This window comes from Melanerpes formicivorus, unplaced genomic scaffold (genome assembly GCF_026170545.1).
Source record: "Melanerpes formicivorus ecotype bairdi unplaced genomic scaffold, bMelFor1.0.p_v2 SCAF_3, whole genome shotgun sequence".
NCBI classification, from domain to species: Eukaryota; Metazoa; Chordata; class Aves; order Piciformes; family Picidae; genus Melanerpes; species Melanerpes formicivorus.
In genome coordinates, this window is record NW_027142355.1 from 37448432 (window position 1) to 37470152 (window position 21721).

At 44.5% G+C, this 21721-nt stretch overlaps 1 protein-coding gene and 1 long non-coding RNA gene across 5 annotated transcripts in view; both read left to right on the forward strand.

Moving 5' to 3' along the window:
• The window catches only part of MON2 (MON2 homolog, regulator of endosome-to-Golgi trafficking), a 176074-nt gene that overhangs the window by 89231 nt on the left and 65122 nt on the right, over positions 1-21721 (forward strand). For 2 of the 4 annotated variants that reach the window (XM_068170401.1, XM_068170402.1), the window contains one exon: positions 2182-2324. In XM_068170401.1, coding sequence (XP_068026502.1) covers positions 2182-2324 — 143 coding nt within the window. Of the gene's footprint in view, positions 1-2181; positions 4673-21721 lie in introns of those variants that run through there. The other 2 variants (XM_068170407.1, XM_068170414.1) reach the window with 1 other exon arrangement.
• On the forward strand, positions 18076-20055 carry LOC137459552 (uncharacterized). The gene is made up of 2 exons (XR_010992390.1): positions 18076-18247; positions 19369-20055. It is a non-coding gene; the product is annotated as an uncharacterized lncRNA (long non-coding RNA).

Consider the following 21721-nt stretch of genomic DNA (forward strand, 5'->3'; position numbering starts at 1 on the left):
TAAACCATCTGTATTGTACTCTCCAACTCTGACAGAGCTGCATGTATGACACTTCCCTCTACCTCCCTGCTTCTGATATTATGAGGAACAGGAAAAAAATCTTTTTAAGTTCTGAAACAAACCAACCAACCAGCCTGTCAAAAAAAAAACCCCAAACCACAGGCAGGTGGCTTTCCTGAAAGCATCACTGAGCAGCCAGTTTTATCATAATGTGGATTCCAAGAAGAGAGAATGAAGGTCGATCTATGCCAGGATACATAAAACCTTTTGGTGAGCCCTGAAGGCAACTGAAGTGCTACTTTGGGCCTTTCTTTTTGAGAGGTAGAGTAGCCAGCTCAGCTGGACTGTTCCCTACAACCCTTTTACTGTGATGAGAGATATTTTTCACCTGGTCCATATATGGCAGCATTGCCAAACCTCCTGCATACTTTCTTATTAAAAGAACCCCTGGGCATATTAGAGAACCACTTTACCCCCATTTCTGCTAGCTTTTGATAATTCTGTATGAGAATCAATAATGGTGTCTGAAATCAGGGATGAGTAAGGAAGCAACACAATAATTAAGATTCTGTTTATGGTCAGAGACCATAGAATGGCTTAGGTTGAAAGGGACCTTAAATATCATCTAGTTCCAACCCCATTGCCATGGGCAGGGATGCCTTCCACCATCCCAGGTTGCTCAAGGCCTCATCCAAAGTGGCCTTGAATACCTCCAGGCAGGAGGCATCCATGACCTCCCTGGGCAGCCCATCCTGGTGTCTCATGACTCCCATTGTCAAGAATTTCTTTCTAATCTCCAGTCGAAATCTCCCCTCCTCAAGCTTCAATCCATTCCCTCTCATCCCATTACTACAGACCCTTGTAAAAAGTCCCTTCCTGGCTTTCTTGTAGCTCCCCTTCAGATACTGGAAGGCTGCTCTAAGGTCTCCCCAGAGCCCTGCCTGGAGCACCAGTCTCAGAGTCAGGTATTGACAGACTAGATCCTTCTATTCCATCCCAGGTCTCCACCTGCAACTGGAAAGAGGGAAGAGAAAATAACTTGTGCCCCAGACTCTTTCACCAATAATCCTAAGGCCTTGAAGTCTCCTTTCATTCCCCTCAGACTACAGGATGCAGCTTCCTCCCCACCTGTCTGCCACCATGTTTAATTTCACCTGTTAGCATGAACAAACTTTACCATAGATATTTTTGTGTACTGGTCTAGTTCCTCCCTCTGCTTTCTATTGGAATTAATAGGTGGCCTCATTGCTGAAAATTTCCAAAAGTGAAATGTGTGTCCAATTTTCTGTCAGTAGCTGAAGAAAGCAGCAGGAAGTGTATGTGCATTATGGATTTTATACAAGTATTATCTTCAGTTTGGCAGTTCTTCATCCAGAAAATGCAATGAATAACTCCTATGCAGAACCATGGGTGTGTAACACCATTTTGTGGATACTGCATCTTGCTTCCAGCTACTGCTGCTGTGAAAAAAATAGTGTGGCTCTCCTGCAAAAATCCTACAGCATATCTGAGAGCCCTGTCCGGGTGTTGTAGTGTCTATGTAGCACTAGGCACCACTTGAATGTGTCCTTCTTTATACAGGTATTGAAAAAAATAATCTGAGTTAAGAATCTGGAGAGCAGTGAGTGACCTCGAGTACTGTGTCCAGTTCTGGGCCCCTCAGTTTAGGAAGGAGGTTGACTTGCTGGAACGAGTCCAGAGAAGGGCAATGAAGTTGGTGAGGGGCTTGGAACACAAGCCCTATGAGGAGAGGCTGAGGGAGCTGGGGTTGCTCAGCCTGGAGAAGAGGAGGCTCAGGGGTGACCTTATCACTCTCTACAACTACCTGAAGGGAGGTTGTAGACAGGCAGATGATGGTCCCTTCTGCCAGGCAGCCAGCACCAGAACAAGAGGACACAGTCTCAGGCTGCACCAGGGGAGGTTCAGGTTGGATGTTAGGAAGAAGTTCTATACAGAGAGAGTGATTGCCCATTGGAATGGGCTGCCTGGGGAGGTGGTGGAGTCGCCGTCATTGGAGGTGTTCAGGAGGAGACTTGATGGGGTGCTTGGTGCCATGGGTTAGCTGTTTGGGTGGGTTGGATTGGTTGATGGGTTGGACGTGATGACCTTGAAGGTCTCTTCCAACCTGGTTTGATTTATTCTTATTCTAAATGTTTATTCTTAATCTCTTCTTTGTTGCAGTTGATGCTAACACGTGGGGACAAGTTATTGCCTTGTACCCAACTTTAGTAGAATGTATCACCTGCTCGTCCTCGGAAGTGTGCTCGGCTTTGAAAGAGGCATTGGTTCCCTTTAAGGACTTCATGCATCCACCAGCATCCAAGGTACAGAATGGAGAATCTTGACCCCATAAAACTTTCTTTTTTCTTTTATTTTTTTTTTAAATTCCTGAAGGAAAAAAAAGTATCCAAAAATGTTTTGTTCCTGGGTGGAGTTTCCCCGAGGAAATCTCTTGTGACTAGTACTTTGGCAACCAGTGCTGACTGCCTTTTAACTGTACTAACAAGAGCTGAGTCACTCATGAACACAGGCTATATCTCCAAGGTTCCAGAGTGAGTAGCAGTGCAAACCTTCAATAAATTTAACTCAATAGTTGGAATCCTTTATAATCTAATGTACTTGCTACAGTATCTTTGAAGTGGTGGTTGAAAAGTGGGCTTATGTACAGCTTGTTGTGTATGTGTTAATGATGTAATTAAAACTATTTCAATTCAGTCAGATTTCTGAGGCTGGTGTTTTGCACCCCCCCTTTTTTTGAAGTACGAATTGTACTAAAATTTTATGCAAGATGGTACTGTAACATTCCATATATCTGTAACCAGCCTTTGTAAACAAAGGGAACTGATAACCTTGTGTGTATAATAAATGGTACAGTTCTGTATAAAATAGTTGCATTTATTGTTTAAATTCTTTTTAAAGACACCCATAATGTTTGACCGCTGCAAAATGTATTTATTACGAGTTGTATGCTCACATTTTTACTTAACAGGCTGCCTTCTAAATTGCCAGATAGGCTCATTCATATCTGATCATGTTGCTAGTTTTTGCCTAATTGAATGTATCTTCTCTGTGCCCATTAGACATCTAACAAAGATTGCAGCACGCAGTCAGCAGTCTGCTGATTCAAACTTCAGAGTAGTTGACCTGAGATAAGTTTGAATATGCAGAAATCTGCCGTAGCACTTTCAACGCTACCATACCTCACTTGGTAATATATTTGTTTGTAGATGTTTGTTCTGCTCAACTCTCTCCATTTTTGTAGCTTGCAGCCTTGCTTTAATAAAACACATATCTGAGGGTTGTTAGCCTTTTTTAAACCTCTTGGCAGGTATCGTAGTCTTTCAATTACGACCTCAGAAAGGTGATTGCAAGTATCCAAAATACTTGGCTGTACTATTTTGTTCGATAATTTTAAGTGCTTTGTTTTGTAATGTCTTTTCAACCCAAACAAGTTGTTCTGATCTTTTAATGATAAACTCTTGTCTGATATAAAACCATGAGAAGTGTATTTTTGGAGATAACTACTCATTGAGAAGGGCAGTACAATTTGTCAGTAAGTAAATGTCAATTTGTTACGCTTTAACGTGACACGCAGCTGAACCAAAACACTTTTTAATAGGATTGGTTTTGAAGGTTCTGACTTAGCACTTAAAGTCTTGTTTAATTACTATTTCAATAATGTTTCACCTGTATTAATGGATTTTTCACCTGTGATGTGAAAGCACAAAGGCCAAATGCAACAAAGCAAAGACAGAAAGAGGGAGAGGAGACAGGTGCCTTTCAGCGGATTTCAGAGCTTACCTTTTAGGTTTTTGTTTCTTAAAGACATTAAAAGAGATCATTGTGCATAAGAACTGGTACTATATCTGTTTGCTTTACACTTCCCTGGCTAAAGGGGCATGGGTTGGTACACATGAATAGATGTAAAAGTTGTACGAGATTCAAGTAGAAGATGTTCTGAAAGGGTCAGGGTTAGAAATGCCCTCACTGAATAAAGTTACCTAGGCATGGCTTTGGACAGCTTGCTTCCATAGGGCTCCAGTTAGTGGTCCCTTTAAAAAGCTTTCTGTTTCTAAGTACAGTAAATGTTAAAGAGGCTTCAAGACCTTGCACATTTCTCGGTCACCAAAGTTGCATGGAACTTAATTGTCGAGCATAGATAGTTTTTAGAGAGCACAGAGTTTACATTAAGGAACAAATGCTTCTCATTAATAGAATTTATGTCCAAATAGCTTATTTGGAGAAGCAGTCCCAGTACACTGCAGAACTGGGTCCCACATACAGATAACAACATTATCTGTATTCTGAAAGTGAAAACCTGGCAACTGCTCTCCTCATTAGTAGAAGATAAGTCAAGGTCTGTGAGGTCATTAAACAAAGGGTAGGACAGGAAAGAAGGGTATTAATTTGGCTCAGAGTATATTATCTTTACCAGAATTTCTTGGAAGAGGTACGCAGACCAAACTGGGGGCAAGTTTGTTTCTAATTAGTTTCTAATTGGTTTTTCAGTGATAATACAGATGTATTCTGTCCAATCAAGCAAATCTTCAGCTTTATCTGTATTTTCAACAGAGAGTGTATAAGTCTTTCTTGACCCCTAGAGCTTATACTGCTTTACCAGCTATGGACATTAACCTTCAGAATGTTTTGAAATAAACTACCAATGAGTTAACTCTCCTTCCTCTCCTCTTAATTACAAAATTAATAGTATCTGTGCTGTTGGAGGCATGTTTTGGACATGCAAGCTGACACTGAGAGTATTCAAACAGCTTTCTTGGACTCTGTATAAATAGTTTGAGAATTAAACCCAAAGCTACTTAGTTTAGAAAAGATGCTTTTCATGGGTTAATTTTGTCTGTGAATAAACACTAAGCCCTTTGCTGTGCCTTCTTGTCCAGCACTTGAGTATTTCTCCCAACTTGGAAGTATCAGTTTCTTTTTCTTATGTTGTACTTCTTGCTACATATTCTTAGGGCTTCTTTGATGCAAATGGCATTCTTGAATATTTAAATTTCACATTTTTATATGTTTCTAGCATGGTAAATCTTGTTTCCTGAAGACATTTATTTCCATTTACTCTTACCCATGGAGTAGATCCATGCCCAAGTTCTGTTCAAATCTGTAGTGTTGCTTAGTCAGTAAAACACACGAACACTTTCAGGGTTGGGGTCTGCATTGTGACACTGAAATCAACTAGAAAAGGGATGCAGCTGTGTGTATAGAAATGTCAGCTGGACTGATAAGATAAGCATGAGTTGCTTATCAAATATAACCACAATCTTCATTTTTTTTTCTTCTCCTCAACTTCAAAAAATACATGGATTGAAAACCCAAAGAGAAACTGTAAGGGGTTTAAAATTGTTAGAAGATTCATATCAAGAGTTTTGGATTACTTGGGCTTCAGTGCCACGACTATTGCCTTAATGTACACAAGGATTTAAGATTACATAGTAACTCCAAGAAAAAGGAACAGCTGCCTCAAGCTGGGAACTTCACATAAAAAGTCTATTCTTACAAGTAACCTACAGCAGTTAGTTGCTTATCATCAGTGATGCCTATCAAACTGGACATCCATTCTGTTTCCTTGTACTTTCAGTATCACTAAGTATTCAGTATCACTGAGGTTGGAAGAGATCTCAAAGATCATCAAGTCCAACCTGTCACCACAGACCTCATGACTAGAGTAGGGAGGACACTACTGCCCACTGCAGGCTTGAACTCACAACCTTCCTATTAAGGGTCTTATGCACTACCAAATGAGCCACATCTTTGGTGAACTGTGGAATGTTACTGGACATTAAAGCCACATAACACACATGGCCATGGCTAGTTTTTGAGAAGAGCAAGCAGTAGTATGTCTGTGGCACTTCCACAGTTTATCATTGTATTCTGCAGATGGTTTGTTTTGGGGTTTTTCCTACCCAGGTTGAGTTGTTTCTTCTTTCCTAATGGCAAACCTTCTCATGGTTTGCCTTGAACTCTTCAGGCAAGATATTTTTAGTGAAGTTAATGCCTTTCTTTTCCTTGGCACATGGCAAACATGAGTATTGGTCATCAATGTATTCTACAGAAATTCCTTCAGAAGTTCAGGATACTACTGTTCTGAGGGAGGGGGAGAGCATCTTGTCTTCTCACCTCAGTTCTGTGTCTTTCACTAGTTGTTCATCTCAAATGTGCAGCTTGCTATTCATTTCATATGTGAGTAGAGATCTACAATCCTCCCAAATAAGGTGAGGCTTCACAAGTCAAAGATGGAATAGCGTTGTGCAGCCGCCTTGTGAGCGGTGCACCTTCTGACTGCAGATACAGCTGCTCACATGCAAGGCTGCTCAGAGTGGAGCCTGTCAGAAAGTTACAAACAAGGCAGCTGGGGTGGAGGTTTTGTTTAAATTGGGATCCAAACTAGTGCACAGACATGGCCTATATCTATACATAAACACCATTCTAATTTCCATCAGCAAAATATGAATTGATGGAATATTTGTATTCCCTGAGAAAGGCAAGGTTTTGGAAAGCAGTTAGCTGGAACCTTCTGCATGGGTGAAAAGACTTTTCTTCTAAAACACTGGCTGATAATTACTTCCAGTAACTTCTTGTGCTTTAAAAACATGATAAATTTTAATGTATTGCACAGTGTCTTCAGCAGCAGTGAGTTATCTTAATTCATATTTCATTGTATTCAGTAGAGGTTCTACTGTTGGTCTTGACAAGTGGGGAAAAAATGATCAGCACTGTCTCAAAAGACCCCAGCCTACTGTATTTAATTACTTGGATTTTTCTCAGTTGTACAGCCTCAGACTCTAGTAACTTGAGTATATTCAGAATTCTTGGAAGTTAATTTCAGGTTGTGATGGCAATGCTAGAATGTTCCAGCTGTGTCCTTGCATACAGCAATGAGTTCTGCTGTCATCCTCTTTTCCTGTTTAGTGGGGCTTAGTTTCTTACTTCATGATAAGGCAAAGAAATAAAACAAGTAGTTGATACTGGAGTTGAGACAAAAGCTTTCTGTAGTACCTTTATATGGCACTGTTCTCACAACATTCTTCCTTCTAGGTAGTTCACTTTGTATGTTCATATAAATATAATTGAGACCTTGCTTATAATAACAAAATGTGAACTAGCAACTCTGGTTAGGATTCTTCTGTTTCTTTCTTCACCCTGAAGATACTGTAACATACATTCTAAAGTTGTTTTGCCTTGTTCTTAATGCTATCTAAGTGTAGCTGTAAGAGAGGATCTAGAGAAATTCTAGTTTGCTTTTCTTGAAAACAATCCTTTGGGAATTTCCTATCTGTGAAATAAGATAGGAATAAATTACTTTAAAATGTTCAAAATGTTCATGGTTTATCAAATCATCTCCTACAATCATGTGGAATAAAAAGTGGATTCTTCACCATTCCCATTTTGTTTAGGCACTAGGCCATGAATGCACTGAGGTCCATCAAGCTACACTTTTGTTTATGCAAGAGTTAAGACTCCTGCAGCAGTTACTTATCCTCTATGACTGAGTATCTAACGGAAGACTAAACAATTGCTGGGGAAGCAGAGTGAGTTGTTACTGCTTGACGCCTCTCTCGGCGATGAAAAAAGCCCAACTGAAGCATGAACATCATCTGTCTGTTGAAAAGGATGTGTGCTATTCCTTTGGACTTCCAGACACATTCAGTTGCTCCAAATGTAGCACTATAAAACTGTTTCTTTGCAATTTCTTCATCTTACTGCTCAGATCGGGAGGACTTTGGGCTGTGCAGCAAAGCAAGGATTCATTCTGACCAAACAGTTCATAGCATCATAGACTGGTAGGGGTTGGAAGGAACCTCTGGAAATCAAACTGAACCAGAACTGGATGATTTAGCAGTGGCTTTTTGTACTTATAAACATGAATAAGCAGTATGTGTCCCAGCACTGTCCCTTTTCTTAAAGGCACAGCCTCAAATGGTCACAGTTACAGAAGAAAGTCTACAAGGGACATTATTTTCTCTTCTGTCTTTTGAAGTCACTTAAGAATTAATATGGTTATCTTCCATTGCATAAAACTATTTGCAGAGGCTCTGCAGAGAGACCTCGACAGGCTGGACAGATGGGCAGAGTCCAAGGGCATGAGATTTGGAACACATCCAAGTGCCGGGTTCTGCACATTGGCCACAACAACCCCATGCAGTGCTACAGGCTGGGGTCAGAGTGGCTGGAGAGCAGCCAGGCAGAGAGGGACCTGGGGGTGCTGGTTGATGGTAGGCTGAACATGAGCCTGCAGTGTGCCCAGGTGGCCAGGAGGGCCAATGGCATCCTGGCCTGCATTAAGAACAGTGTGGCCAGCAGGAGCAGGGAGGTCATTCTGCCCCTGTACACTGCACTGGTTAGGCCACACCTCGAGTCCTGTGTCCAGTTCTGGGCCCCTCAGTTTAGGAAGGAGGTTGACTTGCTGGAATGAGTCCAGAGAAGGGCAATGAAGTTGGTGAGGGGCTTGGAACACAAGCCCTATGAGGAGAGGCTGAGGGAGCTGGGGCTGCTTAGCCTGGAGAAGAGGAGACTCAGGGGTGACCTTATTGCTCTCTACAACTACCTGAAGGGAGGTTGTAAACAGGCAGAGGTTGGTCTCTTCTCCCAGGCAGCCAGCACCAGAACAAGAGGACACAGTCTCAGGCTGCGCCAGGGGAAGTTCAGGCTGGAGGTCAGGAGGAAGTTTTACACAGAGAGAGTGATTGCCCATTGGAATGGGCTGCCTGGGGAGGTGGTGGAGTCACCATCACTGGAGGTGTTCAGGAGGAGACTTGACAGGGTGCTTGGTGCCATGGGTTAGTTGATTAGGTGGTGTTGGGTGATAGGTTGGACGCGATGATCTTGAAGGTCTCTCCCAACCTGGTTTATTCTGTTCTGTTCTGTTCTATTTTGAAAATGGGCCATTTTCATTCCAGTGGGGTCTTTTAGGCTTGTGTAACATTTAATGTTCATTAAAAAACATCTGATGAAGAGCTTGCCTGGTTCTGGTGAATGTTAGCAACACAAAAAATCCAAGTTTTGAAGCAGCCTGGTCACAGGGAGTGCTAAGAGCAGTTGTAAATAGATCTGGTTGTTCTTTGGGGAAAGAATAATTAAAAATGCTTCATGAGAAGCTACAGTGTTTTGTTAACAATTTAGCTTTAAAAAAAATAATTAAGTGACACAATTAAAGGATGAGAACCTGAGGGATCTAAACTTGGGGCTAGTCTAATGCATGCTAGTCTACTCTGGGCTCTATCCAAGAGCACAGCTCTGCTTCTGGAAAGGAACATGAAAAGCCCCTGCTAAAAATGTCAAGTATGTGAGATTGGCTTTCTCCAAACCTATCTATCTATCCAAACCTGTCTGTCTATTCTGATCTTCCATTCTGCCACTCTTTTCCATGCCACTCTTCTTAGGGCAAGGGGAGTATCACAACGTGCAGTTTGTGTACAGTGTGTGTATAGCCTTGTGAAGGAATCAGCTATGACAGTGTGGCTTGTGTGGTACCAGGGAACAGTATTTTTCTTGCCACTTTAGCTTAGTGAGCTGAGACTGTGTTGCTTTAAGAATTCTCAGGAATGCCTACAACCTGAAGGGAGGTTGTAGCCAGGAACGGGTTGCTCTCTTCTCCAAGGCAACCAGCACCAGAACAAGGGGACACAGTCTCAAGCTGTGCCAGGGGAGGTTTAGGCTCGAGGTGGGGAGAAAGTTCTTCACAGAGAGAGTTGTTAGCCATTGGAATGTACTGCCCAGGGAGGTGGTGGAGTCACCATCCCTGGAGGTGTTCAAGAGGAGATTGGACGTGGCACTTGGTGCCATGGTTTAGTCATGAGGTCTGTGGTTACAGGTTGGACTCGATGATGCTCGAGGTCTCTTCCAGCCTTGGCGATACTGTGATACTGTGCCTTCCAGTTTTGTTGATAAAATACTCTGAGATAAAGCATGGTTGCTCACTATGAGCCTGCTTTGGTACAAAACCAAATTCTCTCTTAATGATTAGTGTTTGTACATGCAGGTGAGACTCAGAAATTTATTTTTATCTCCAGCTTCTTCTTTAGGTAAAAATGCTTAGGTAGGATACAAACTGTTTGAACTCACTGATTCCTGCAGCTTCCTGAGTAACTCTACTGCAAGGCCAACAGGACGTGGACAGTTTTTCCTGGCTGCAGGTTGTGAATAAACTTAGTGAGTAAGGTTGTGCAGTTTTTAGTTTGTCTTAGGAAAGAGCTTCTCAAACAGAGACCATCAGTAGGACTTCTGCATCAGCATATAAACAGTACACTATCTGGATATTTTCCTCATATGAAGGTTATGTCATATTCTAAGAACTCATCAAATCAAATCTTGATTCATAGCTGAATTGTAGTGTTCAGGTTTAGGTAATCTTAGAAGTATCTGATTGCTGTCTGATTTAGGACAGACAGTGTTACACCCTCAAGGAACCAGTTGCTGGGATCAATGACTACAGCAAAGTGAGGAAAATATATTGATGGTTTAAGACAGCTTGTGTAAGAAAGCCAGTGAAATTAAATATTCATGATTCTTAGGGTGGAGGGAGGACATGAAAAATCACTGGATTTCAAGAAGGCAGGCTTCAGCAAATTGCTAGGGGTAAGATCACACAGGAGACAAATCTGAGGTAAGAGAGGAACTGAGGAGGTAAGAGAGTTCCTTGGAGATGCAAAAGTCATGACTGGAAGTGTATCCCAGTGCAGGAGACAGAGACTGGCTGTAATAAGACACCAGCTTAGTTAAATGAGGAATTCCACTGAATTCAAACACAAGGGGTGAAGTACAGGAGGTGGAAATTCAGACACTACCAAAGAACAGTGGTGACAGATAAGGATGAAAGTAGACGAGATACAGCTGTCAACTGACAGAATAAATGCAGAAGTAGCAAAAGAGTGGTGCTAACAAAAGTGCTGAGTACTTAAAAGAGGATGGCTCAAGTGATCATTTGTTTGGTTCAGAGTTGCAATCTGTGTGTTGGATTTTTGTTGTTACAGTGATGACTGATTAAAAAAGTCACAAATCAACTGCCAATATACTGCTTATGCAATTGACATGAATGAGAGAGGCTGAAAAGCTTACCTAGAGAAAGGAAAACAGGATAGAAAACATCTATGTGTTGTCAAATTGAGTGGGCCTGAAGAATTACTTGCCTAGTTTTTAAAGAACCAATCTGAGAATTTTTTAATATCATCAAAACAAGAGAAGTACCAGGTGACTGGTTTAAAAAAAAAAAGGCAAAAAACAGTGCTTTGACTTTGTAAGAGCAAAATGGAAGTGACAGAAGAAGTGGCCTGACAATTTTTTTTCCTGACAAGTAAAACTTAAGATCTAGGTTGAGGCAATCCCAGGCACAAATCCAGGCTGGGCAGTGACTGGCTGGAAAGCAGCCCTGAGCAGAGAGACTTGGGGGTGCTGGTGGACAAAAAGCTCAACATGAGCTCTCAATGTGCACTTGCAGCCCGCAAAGCCAATCAGATCCTGGGCTGCAGCAGGAGAAGTGTGGCCAGCAGGGCAAGGGAGGTGATCCTCCCCCTCTACTCAGCTCTGGTGAGACCCCACCTGGAGTACTGTGTCCAGTTCTGGAGCCCCTATTACAAGAGGGATGTGGAGGTGCTGGAAGGTGTCCAGAGAAGGGCCACGAGGATGAGCAGAGGGCTGGAGCACCTCTCCTATGAGGACAGACTGAAGGAGTTGGGGCTGTTTGCTCTGGAGAAGAGAAGGCTCCCAGGTGACCTCATTGTGGCCTTCCAGTATCTGAAGGGGGCCTACAGGAAGGCTGGGGAGGGACTTCTCAGGATCTGAGGTAGTGATAGGACTAGGGGGAATGGAATGAAGCTGGAGGTGGGGAGATTCAGGCTGGATGTGAGGAGGAGGCTCTTCACCACGAGAGTGGTGAAACCCTGGAATGGGTTGTCCAGGGAGGTGGTCGAGGCCCCGTCCCTGGAGGTGTTTAAGACCAGGCTGGACGAGGCTCTGGCCAGCCTGATCTAGTGTGGGGTATCCCTGCCCATGGCAGGGGGGTTGGAACTAGATGATCCTTGTGGTCCCCTTCCAACCCTGACTGATACTATGACACTACTATGATACTAAGATCTGCTGTTAGCATCAGCAAGATACACATTACATGCGTTACAACTGATAAGTAGTTGCTATGATAAAGTCACATAAACCTTGTCTCATTTCAACCAGCTGACTCTTAAGATGCTGCTGTTAAGCCACAATCAGCTTTTATCTATTGAATTTTGCCAGCCTTCTTGGAGGCTTGAATTTCAGAACAGTTTTGATGATTTTCCTGAGAAAATTGCTTCAATGTCAGAATGGCTGTCAGTGTAAGCAGCTATCATGAAAGGCACTAAGACTTAGATCTGAAAACATTTTGCAAGTTGTTAATAGTAGAAGTATAAAACAAGTTTTAACATTTCATAAGCAGTAACTCCCTCTGATAAATTTCTGTGCATAAGCCACCATTGGGTATTACACCATTGAATCTATACAGTGATTGTGCAATTGTCTTTAAGACATTCACTCAAAACATTATTTAAGTAAATAGATGTCCATTTATTCAGTTATGTATGTAACACTTGCTCTCTACTCATACTTCAAAATATTTCAGGTAACAATGTAGGCTATGTTTGCTGGTGGTACAAAACTGGGAGGGGTGGCCAACACCCTGTCAGGCTGTGCAGCCATCCAACCAGACCTGAAGAGCTGGGTGAAGGCAAATCTCATGAAGTTCAGTAAGGACAAGTGCAGGGTCCTGCACCTGGGGAGGAATAACAGGCACCATCACAGGTTAAGGGATGCCCTGCTGGGAAGTATCTCCATGGAGAAAGACCTTGGATTCCTGATGGACAGCAAGTTCTCCATGGGACAGCAATGTGCCCTTGCGGCCAAGAGGGCAATGATATCCTGGGGTGCATCAAGAAAAGTGTCTACCAGATCTAGGGAGGTTCTTCTTCCCATCTACTCTACCCTGGTGAGACCACACCTGGAGCAGTGTGTCCAGTTTTGGGCTCCCCAGTTCAAGAGAGACAGGGATCTGCTAGAGAGAGTCCAATGGAGAGTCACGAGGAGGATTAGGGGATTTGAGCATCTCCCCTTAGCGTGTTTATTTCTGCTGGTGGTCCAGATGCCTAACATAAGAACTCTTCAAGAAATTTTGTTTGTCAGCACTGTAATCCTCTTTTCACCTGAAGCACGTTCCTTACAGAAAGGACAAGTTAGATACAGTTACCATCTCTTTCTTCTATCAAAAATACTGTGTGTGAAACATACTTAAAGGCCTCAGTCCATACTGTCTGAGAGTTCAGTGGTGTTGAGGATTTTGTGGCCTGTTTTTAGAAGGGATTGTCAATAGATAAATAAGAAAGACGATTCCTTTGCAGTTTTGTTATTGAAGACCCTGTTCTTCAAACTGAAATCACTACTGCTGCTCTCTGTGTACAGAATATTGGCCTTAATCTTGGCATGAGTCTCCATGACTAGTGATATTTCTGACATGGAGAGCTTTGACTGCAGAGAATGGGAGACTGTTGGAAATTTGATGTCATCTGGTCTGTTGTTTTTAATGTTAACCATTTCTTATTACGAAGTACTAAAGTTGCCAAGGACTTCCTTATTCTCACCAGAAGAGACTCACGCTTTTCCCCCACCACATGACAGACTGATGCCTGGTCATAAGGGGGAGAGCAAGAGATAGACAAATGGCAGCCAAAAATGGATTGCCATCAACAGAGGACCTTTAAACAGGAGGGAGTGCAGCCTGGTTTTAATCAGCCTCTCTCATGAGAAAATGTGGAAAGGGACAGGAATATGATGTGCATCGTACTGCTGGCATGTGCATGCACAAAGAACTGGCTTCTGGAGTGTATCACAACTATTACTTGCAGATCTACTTACTGAACATGTGTTCGTGCCTCAGGGCTTGGCACTGTAGGATAACACAGTACTATCTTACCACTAAAATGAGCCCTAGTGTCTCTACAGTACTGCCCTAGAACAAATGAGGAAAGAGAAACATTTATTTTAGAAAAGACTGATTGAAGTATTTTCTCTCAAAATACTACATCAAAGGCCTCTGTTACAGCTGTATAGTTTATGATACCTTAAAGAGAATGTACTGAACTGATGAGCAGAGTGACTCAAAACCCATCCTCTTTATTAAGAATCAGGAAGCAAGTTTCTGAAGTGCTAAACCACAATCTGACAGTAGTAGCTGCTGCTTGCACTTTAATCAGCTCAAGTCAAACTAGTTCAAACTTGGAAATGGATTAGGAGTTGAAAAAGTGGGGGGTTTTCTCCCCTTCCCTACATAGGAGAGATCTGTGAAGGCAGAATCTGCTGTACCTGAAAGCTGAAGGCAGTGCCAGTCAGAAGAAAACAATTCTATCCTCTTGGTTGACAAGATATATTCCATGAATATACCAAATGCATTTAAACCAGGTCACTCTGGGGAAGAATCACTCTGAATGCTGGTTTTTTCACATTATTTTACTTTGCCAAATACATCTCTCTGAAAACCAATGCAGTGTTAAATAATGAAGAAAGAATTGACTCAACCATTTCCTGATAAAATGTAACCAGTTAGCATCTAACAAGCTATAGGGACGTTAACTATGTCATACATATTCCCCAGTCATAAAAGGTTCCCAATCTTAGTGCAATGAGGACTGCTTTTAACTGCAAGCAAACATTCAAACAATTGCTAATGAAGCAGTAAAACTAATCTTTTAGGAGAGAGAAATACAGATGCAAAATAAGGTTTACAATATAGTTCCCTGCTTATTTAAATTGCTATTAAAAACAAGTCACTTTTGACTTGATCATTCCAGCTGTAATCAAACTTGAGAGAGGCAGTGTGGAGTATTTGCTTGGAGAGGCAACTGAAATGTTGAGGTCTATCCCAAGACAACTAGCCTGCCTTTCATTTGCAGTCAGGGAGGACAAATAGGCAGAAGATCCATTCTGTCCTGAAAGAGGTCACATAAACTGCTATGCTGCTTTATGCTTAGGCATCTGGTGTTTTGGGGGGGGTTCATCAGTTCACTTTTGACGTCTCAAAATAGGGAAGAGACATCTCTGTCAGTGGCTCAGCCAGCCACAGTAAATGCAACTGACTTTGCTACTGCAATGTGTTGATGGTGCTGTCGGGATTTTTTTGAGCTCCCCTTAGAGGCTTGTTTTTGTTCTCTTCATCAAGGTCATATTCAAGTGTTTACTTATGTCCTCTCTCTTCAAGGGACAACATGCTTCCTTGTAGTCATAGCATTAGTCTAAATACTCAGATGAAGACTTCAGAGCTAAACAGTTACTGTAGAAAACAGAGCTCTTTCTGAACCTTAAATTCTCCTTGCTGCTGCTGTGTCTTGGTTTTCCATAGGTTCCCCAATTTGGACAAGCACATGACATGTCAGGCTCTGGCCAGGCTGATCTAGTATGGGGTGTCCCTGCCCATGGCAGGGGGGTTGGAACTAGATGATCCTTGTGGTCCCTTCCAACCCTGAATGATACTATGATACTATGACATTATTGTCTTCATGAACTCAAGGAGCAGAACTAAACATTCCCAGCCCTGATACACTTTTGTGCACACAAAATCTGAGGATTTTTCTGGTTTATTTTTATATAAAATTCAGCTGCTGCTTTCTACACTATTGTTTCCAATCAGCAAGGTTATAGTTGCTTCTGATACTTGTAACTTGGTGCCTGAGTGCTTATTATTGGCATACAAATTTCTCATCCCTCAGAAATTTCTCACTGTCCCAGTGAAAAATAATATTCATAGTATCATAGTATCAGTCAGGGTTGGAAGGGACCACAAGGATCATCTAGTTCCAACCCCCTGCCATGGGCAGGGACACCCCACACTAGATCAGCCTGGCCAGAGCCTCGTCCAGCCTGGGCTTAAACACCTCCAGGGACAGGGCCTCGACCACCTCCCTGGACAACACATTCCAGGGCTTCAACACTCTCATGGTGAAGAACCTCCTCCTCACATCCAGCCTGAATCTCCCCACCTCCAGCTTCATTCCATTCCCCCTAGTCCTATCACTACCTGAGTTCCTGAGAAGTCCCTCCCCAGCCTTCCTGTAGGCCCCCTTCAGATACTGGAAGGCCACAATGAGGTCACCTCAGAGCCTTCTCTTCTCCAGACTGAAGAGCCCCAGCTCCTTCAGTCTGTCCTCATAGGAGAGGTGCTCCAGCCCTCTGATCATCCTCCTGGCCCTTCTCTGGACACCTTCCAGCACCTCCACATCCCTCTTGTAATAGGGGCTCCAGAACTGGACACAGTACTCCAGGTGGGGTCTCACCAGGGCTGAGTAGAGGGGGAGGATCACCTCCCTCGACCTGCTGGCCACACTTCTCCTGATGCAGCCCAGGATCTGATTGGCTTTGCGGGCTGCAAGTGCACACTGAGAGCTCATGTTGAGCTTTTTGTCCACCAGCACCCCGAAGTCTCTCTCCTCAGGGCTGCTTTCCAGCCAGTCACTGCCCAGCTGCAGGGCTTTGCAGAGGAGAACAAGAATTGGGAGAAAGTGGTGAGAATGAGATCAAATAGTCCCTTCCAGAACCAGAGGCAGAGGCCTCTGAGTTAAGAGGTGCTTCCATTTTCTCAGCTGTAGAATCTTTAACTCGTATCAAAGCCGTATGTGCTTTATAGGCACGCAGAAACCCCTGGCACGTTTTCCCCAGTGCAATGTCACTGTTTTAAATCTCTTCTAAACATGCAATCAGCGATTTAATCATGCCTGGTGCTTAATATAGTTAGCAACTTTAAAAATGGGGAGCTAGACGATCATAAAGCGATTTTTTTATCTTTGTCTTTACGGTGGCAATGTTTTGGCTGCTTTCTAGCGTGACTTTCTCAACTACAGATTTGTTGCAAGCTGTCACTGAAAGCATTGCGTTTGATTCTGAGCTCATAGATAGTTTTGCACTGGAAGCTGCAGGATTGTTGCATTTTATGTGAGTGCAGACTGGGTTGTTTCCATCTTTTGCATCACTGATGTTTATACAGTCTCTGTAAACTGAGCTATAGATTTAACTCCTGCAGCCTTTGTTCCTTTTGTGTAGTGGTAGCTGCTTTTTCGATAGCTTTGTTCCTAAGATACGTTGGTGGTGAAAGCCAAAACCAAGGATAAAAACGTGTTTGCAATTTCTGTGAACTTGTAGTGAGGCTTGGAGTCTACTGTGAGGTCCGTTTGTGGTGCGGGGTAATCACCCACCAGCCCATTTCCATTTGTAGTAAAAGAGCTTCCATGTATTCTGCTTGTACAAGAGGAAAAGCTTGAGTGCACGAAACCAGTTCGTGTTAAAAGTTAAAAGCCCACAGGCAGCTGCTGCGAGACTGCAGCTTTGTGCTCCTAAGGCCAGTGGCCTCTTTGCCTTGCGTGCTGCGGGGAGATGCTTCCTGCCCGAGTCCAGCCGCGCTTCCCCGGCCTTCACTCGGACCTCGTCACGTTGCACGGACGTTAAGAGTTGGGGCAGCTGTCTCTTTACGAACTGTGACTAAAAGCAATGTAATTAGGTTGGACTCGATGATCCTCGAGGTCCTTTCCAACCTAAGCTATACTGTGATACTGCAATCAGACAGTACAGTAACATTTCAGCGCCACTCTGCAGCTTCCACCACGTTCTGCCGAACGCCTCTCCGGTCAGCGCTGGGGCACCGCACCCTCTGCTGCCCGGAAGGGGGCCCCCCCGCCACCCACAGCTTTAAAGGGGCTTTTGGTCCGTCCCTGGTACAGTGCAGCTCTCAGGTGCTGTCTCTAATGAAAAAGCCCCAGCTTAAGGGCGTCTGTTCCCTCTCGCCCCGCCTACGCTTCCCGTGGGCCCCGCTCCGGCCGCAGCGTTTCCCGCTGTTGTTAGGGAGCCCCGGATCGAGAGCGGGAGATTCTTCCCCTCCCGGCATCCCCCCTGGAAGAGCGTAACACCCTCCTGCGCAGTCCGGCGGGAATCGAAGGCAGAGCCGCAGTAGTGTGGCGCAGCATCCGTCTGTGAATAGCGACTTCCCGCCGTCCCGCGCCATCTTGACTTCCAGCCTTCCCCCTCCCTCTTCAAGATGGCGCCGGCCGGGTGAGTGACATGTCCAGTCACGTGGGCAGCGGATGAGCCCCTCTCTCCCCCCCCGCCTTAAATGATCTCTATGGTTCAGCCGGACACACAGGCAGCGGCAGCGGCGAGGGATGGAGTCGCGGCGGGAGCGGTGCCGCGGCGGCCGCCCGGCGCCTCCTTTGTCTGCGGCCTCAGCAAGGCGAGAGCTTCCCCCTTCCCGACCCTCTGGCCTGCGCCCCGCCGCCCTTGCCCGAGGGCTCGGCTCCCTCCGCCCCACCGGGAGAGGCGGCGAGGGCTCCCCGCTGGGCGGCCGGGTTGGGGTCCCTCTCGGGCCGCTTGGGCCCGGGGGGCGGCACGACGCGTGTTCGGGAGAGCGGGGGCTGAGGCGGGAGCGCCATGGCCCCATCGCCTCTGCGGGGAGCGGGTGAACTGCCCGCTGGGGCCCTGAGGCGGGGGTGGCGGGAGGTCAGCTGCGGGCAGGGCGGGCAGGGCAGGCTGCTCCGCGCTCTCCTCCTCCGCGGGCTACCCGATGCTGGAGCCGGGGCTGGCGGGGCCGGTGGACGGCCGTGGCGCAGGGAGGGGCGGCGCGGGCAAGTGCGGCTGCGGAGCCTGCGGAGGGTGGGTAGGAAGGGCGGCTGAAGCGGGCTGGGTGGGGGGGGGTCAGCGTGCGGGGTTGTCTGTCTGCTGTGTCTCTTGCACCCCATCCCCCTCCCCCCCATTCTGTTTTCTCTCCTTTCTTCTTTCCCTCCCCTCCTTCCCTTCCCCGCCCCATCTGTTATAGGCTTGCGGAACTGTGGCTGTTTGAAATTAAACGTGATCTTTACTGTACCAGCTGGGGTCTGTAATGTATCTGATAAATGAAGCTCTTCCCGTCGGTTTCAGGTCATGCAAGGAAAAGGGCAATGCTGGGGAGGGAGCTGGGCGGGGTTTCCCTTTGCTTTTCACAGTCGGGCGAGAGGAGTCTGGTTGATGTCTGCAGCAGATAAAGGAGACGAGGATCATCAAAAGACCCCTGAGCCCTTTTATCTTTCTGCTGTTTTTTCCCTCTGATTTCATTTATCGTTGCTGTGTTGTCTGTCTGCTCGTTTCCCCCTTCCAGAAGGGGTCGGGTACACCAGGGCCCTGGCTGAGGTAGTAGTTTGTGCTGTTGGTCGGGTTGTGACATTGCCCGCTGTGGAGATAACTGCGCAAGCTACTGCCTTGCTAGTGCTGGTGATGATCAGCTGCAGATGAAGACAATGACAATGGGAATCCCCTTTGTTTTCCCGGGATTGCATGCTGCTGAGGTGGCAACAATTCCTTCTCCTCCTACTTCTGCAGAAGGAGTCTAACCTTGGCCACTGAGATGAGTAGAGGGGTTCGACCCTGTCAATAAGATGCTGCTGCTTTCCCTGAGCTGGATGAAAAAACCCGGTAGTTTCACACTGTTTGGAGGGAGCCTGAATTTGAGCTGAAGAGCAAGTGTCGGCATTTCTTCTCGTATTTAAACCTTACTCCCATGGCATCCTTGAAAGGTGGATTTGCTGTTTCCTGAAGACAGATCGACGACGGACTTGTATTTTTCTGTGTTCCGAATGTGCAAAACTTGTACCTGTGGTAACTGCTGTTCCTGGAAGGGTGAAAAAAAATCCTCTGTGTTCATCTACCCAAAGCAAATTAAAAAAACCCAATATGTAATTCTCACTTTCCTTACGTTGACAAGCTAGACTTTGCTCAGAGTAGAGCAAACTAATTCTACTGCTTGCTGCTAACAGTTGTTGTTTTCTAGGTGAACTTCCGAGATGCTTTTCCTGTATGTTTTGAATGGCTCATTGTGAAAAGCCAACCCGAGACTCTGCTATTGTGAATGAATTAAAATTGCTGGTGTATTTATAGTGATGGCTAAGGGTATTCTTATTTTGTTTTTTGGCTTTTAATGTGAATTTTCACATGCTGGTCACATTGCAGTGGCTTCAACTTGGACTCTATTAAAACATGTACAATAAACGCGCGCACACGTCTCTTTAAGTTTCTAAAACCAGAGTTAATTTTTCTGTCTTTATAAGAGCTATGAACAGGTTGTGGCTGACCTTTTGGGTTGGTAGTGAATGTTAAAGCTCTAGCTAAAAACCTTAAAATGAGTTGGTGCCTTCCTTGTGCTTCTAATTTCACAGTTCTGATGTGTTTATAATATGGGGAAGAGGCTTGACCAGACTTAACTGATTAACACATTTAACTTCTGTCTTTTTTAATTGTTTGAACTCATCTCTTTAGAAGACATGCAAAGGTTGCTCTTGCACCTCTGCTGAACGTGAAGTGCCTTGCTGCACATAGGGAGCATTGTACTTGCTGACAAGTTAAATCTGATGATTCTTCATTTCTACCCAGTGTAATGTGTTATTCTGGTAATTTGAGCTCTGCCATAAGCTAAACTTTATAAAAGCTAGGTATTCTCCTACTCCCTTATAAACTGACACCATAGGTGTTCGTAGTTAGTTGAGTTTCTTTGAAGTAAAATAGTGATCACAGCCATCTGTCCACAAAGAAAACATGCCTTGGGTTTTTTTTTCCCCCCTCCCCACTTTAATTGGAAGGGGCAAAAGGGATACTATAGCTGCCTGCTTTTCACATCCTCACAAACAGCACATCTCAAACAGAGCCCCTTGAGGTTTGATCTTGAAGTTAGGGTGATGTTTTCCCTGCCTGCCTTTCAGCATCTAATTTAGCTGGCTGGTTCACTTGCCCATCTCTTCAGTGCAGAAAACAGATCCCTGATGCAAATCGTGCATTCAAGTGCCTTGGCATTATTTGAGCTGAGCTTGTCTCCTTTCAAGGAGCTTGCCTTGGTTGTAAGGGATGTGAAGGAGCTTGAGTGCCTGTAGGTGGGTGGTGTGAAATTGTCCTCTCTGTTCCTTTCATTTATGCTCTCACAACATTGGTAGAACTAGAGCTGGGCTCCCTTTGTAGCTTTTTGGGGTTGAGGAGGAGAACGGGAGAAAAATGTGTTCAAGTATACTGCTGTTTAACACTTGGTTGTTTATCTCCCATGTAAAATACCTCCCTTAAACTTCATTTGCCACCTGAGCAATCGAGTCTCTGCTCTGGGTGGTGAGTTCAGGAGAATGTTGAGGACCTCTACTAAAATAATGCTCCTGAAATGCAGGTAGGAGCACTACTACTGAGTTGATGTATAATGCATGAGGTGGTTTGTCCTTGTGTCCACAGAGGTCTCAGTTGTGTATTGCTTGGTAGATTTTAGGTGAATTACTTTTTTGAGGAGCTGCCTTCAAGGTGCTTAGCTTTAGGAATAATACCCATACATTTTAGTTCAGAACATTTCTCAGTCTTATGTTCCAAGGATAGAAGTCAGGCCAGACAAGTTCCATTGGCAGCATTGTCCTAATCAGTCCTCACTGCTTAACTGTCAACTTCGATCGCTTACTTTTATGAAGAGGGCTGAGTAAAAAAAATAGTTCTTCATTAGAAGGGTGAGCCTGACCTTAGTGATGCTGTAAAAGTCAAAGCTGGTATTTCTGAACCTATTCTGAAAACTTAAAACTGGGAAAAATAGCTCATATCTGGCAAATTTGGTGATGCTTTATTGTGATTGGGTGAATTAGTTTGGAAAGAAAAGTTGCATCATGCCAATTAAAAAGCTTTACTGCTGGCACGTTATTGTCTATGGCATTGTCTC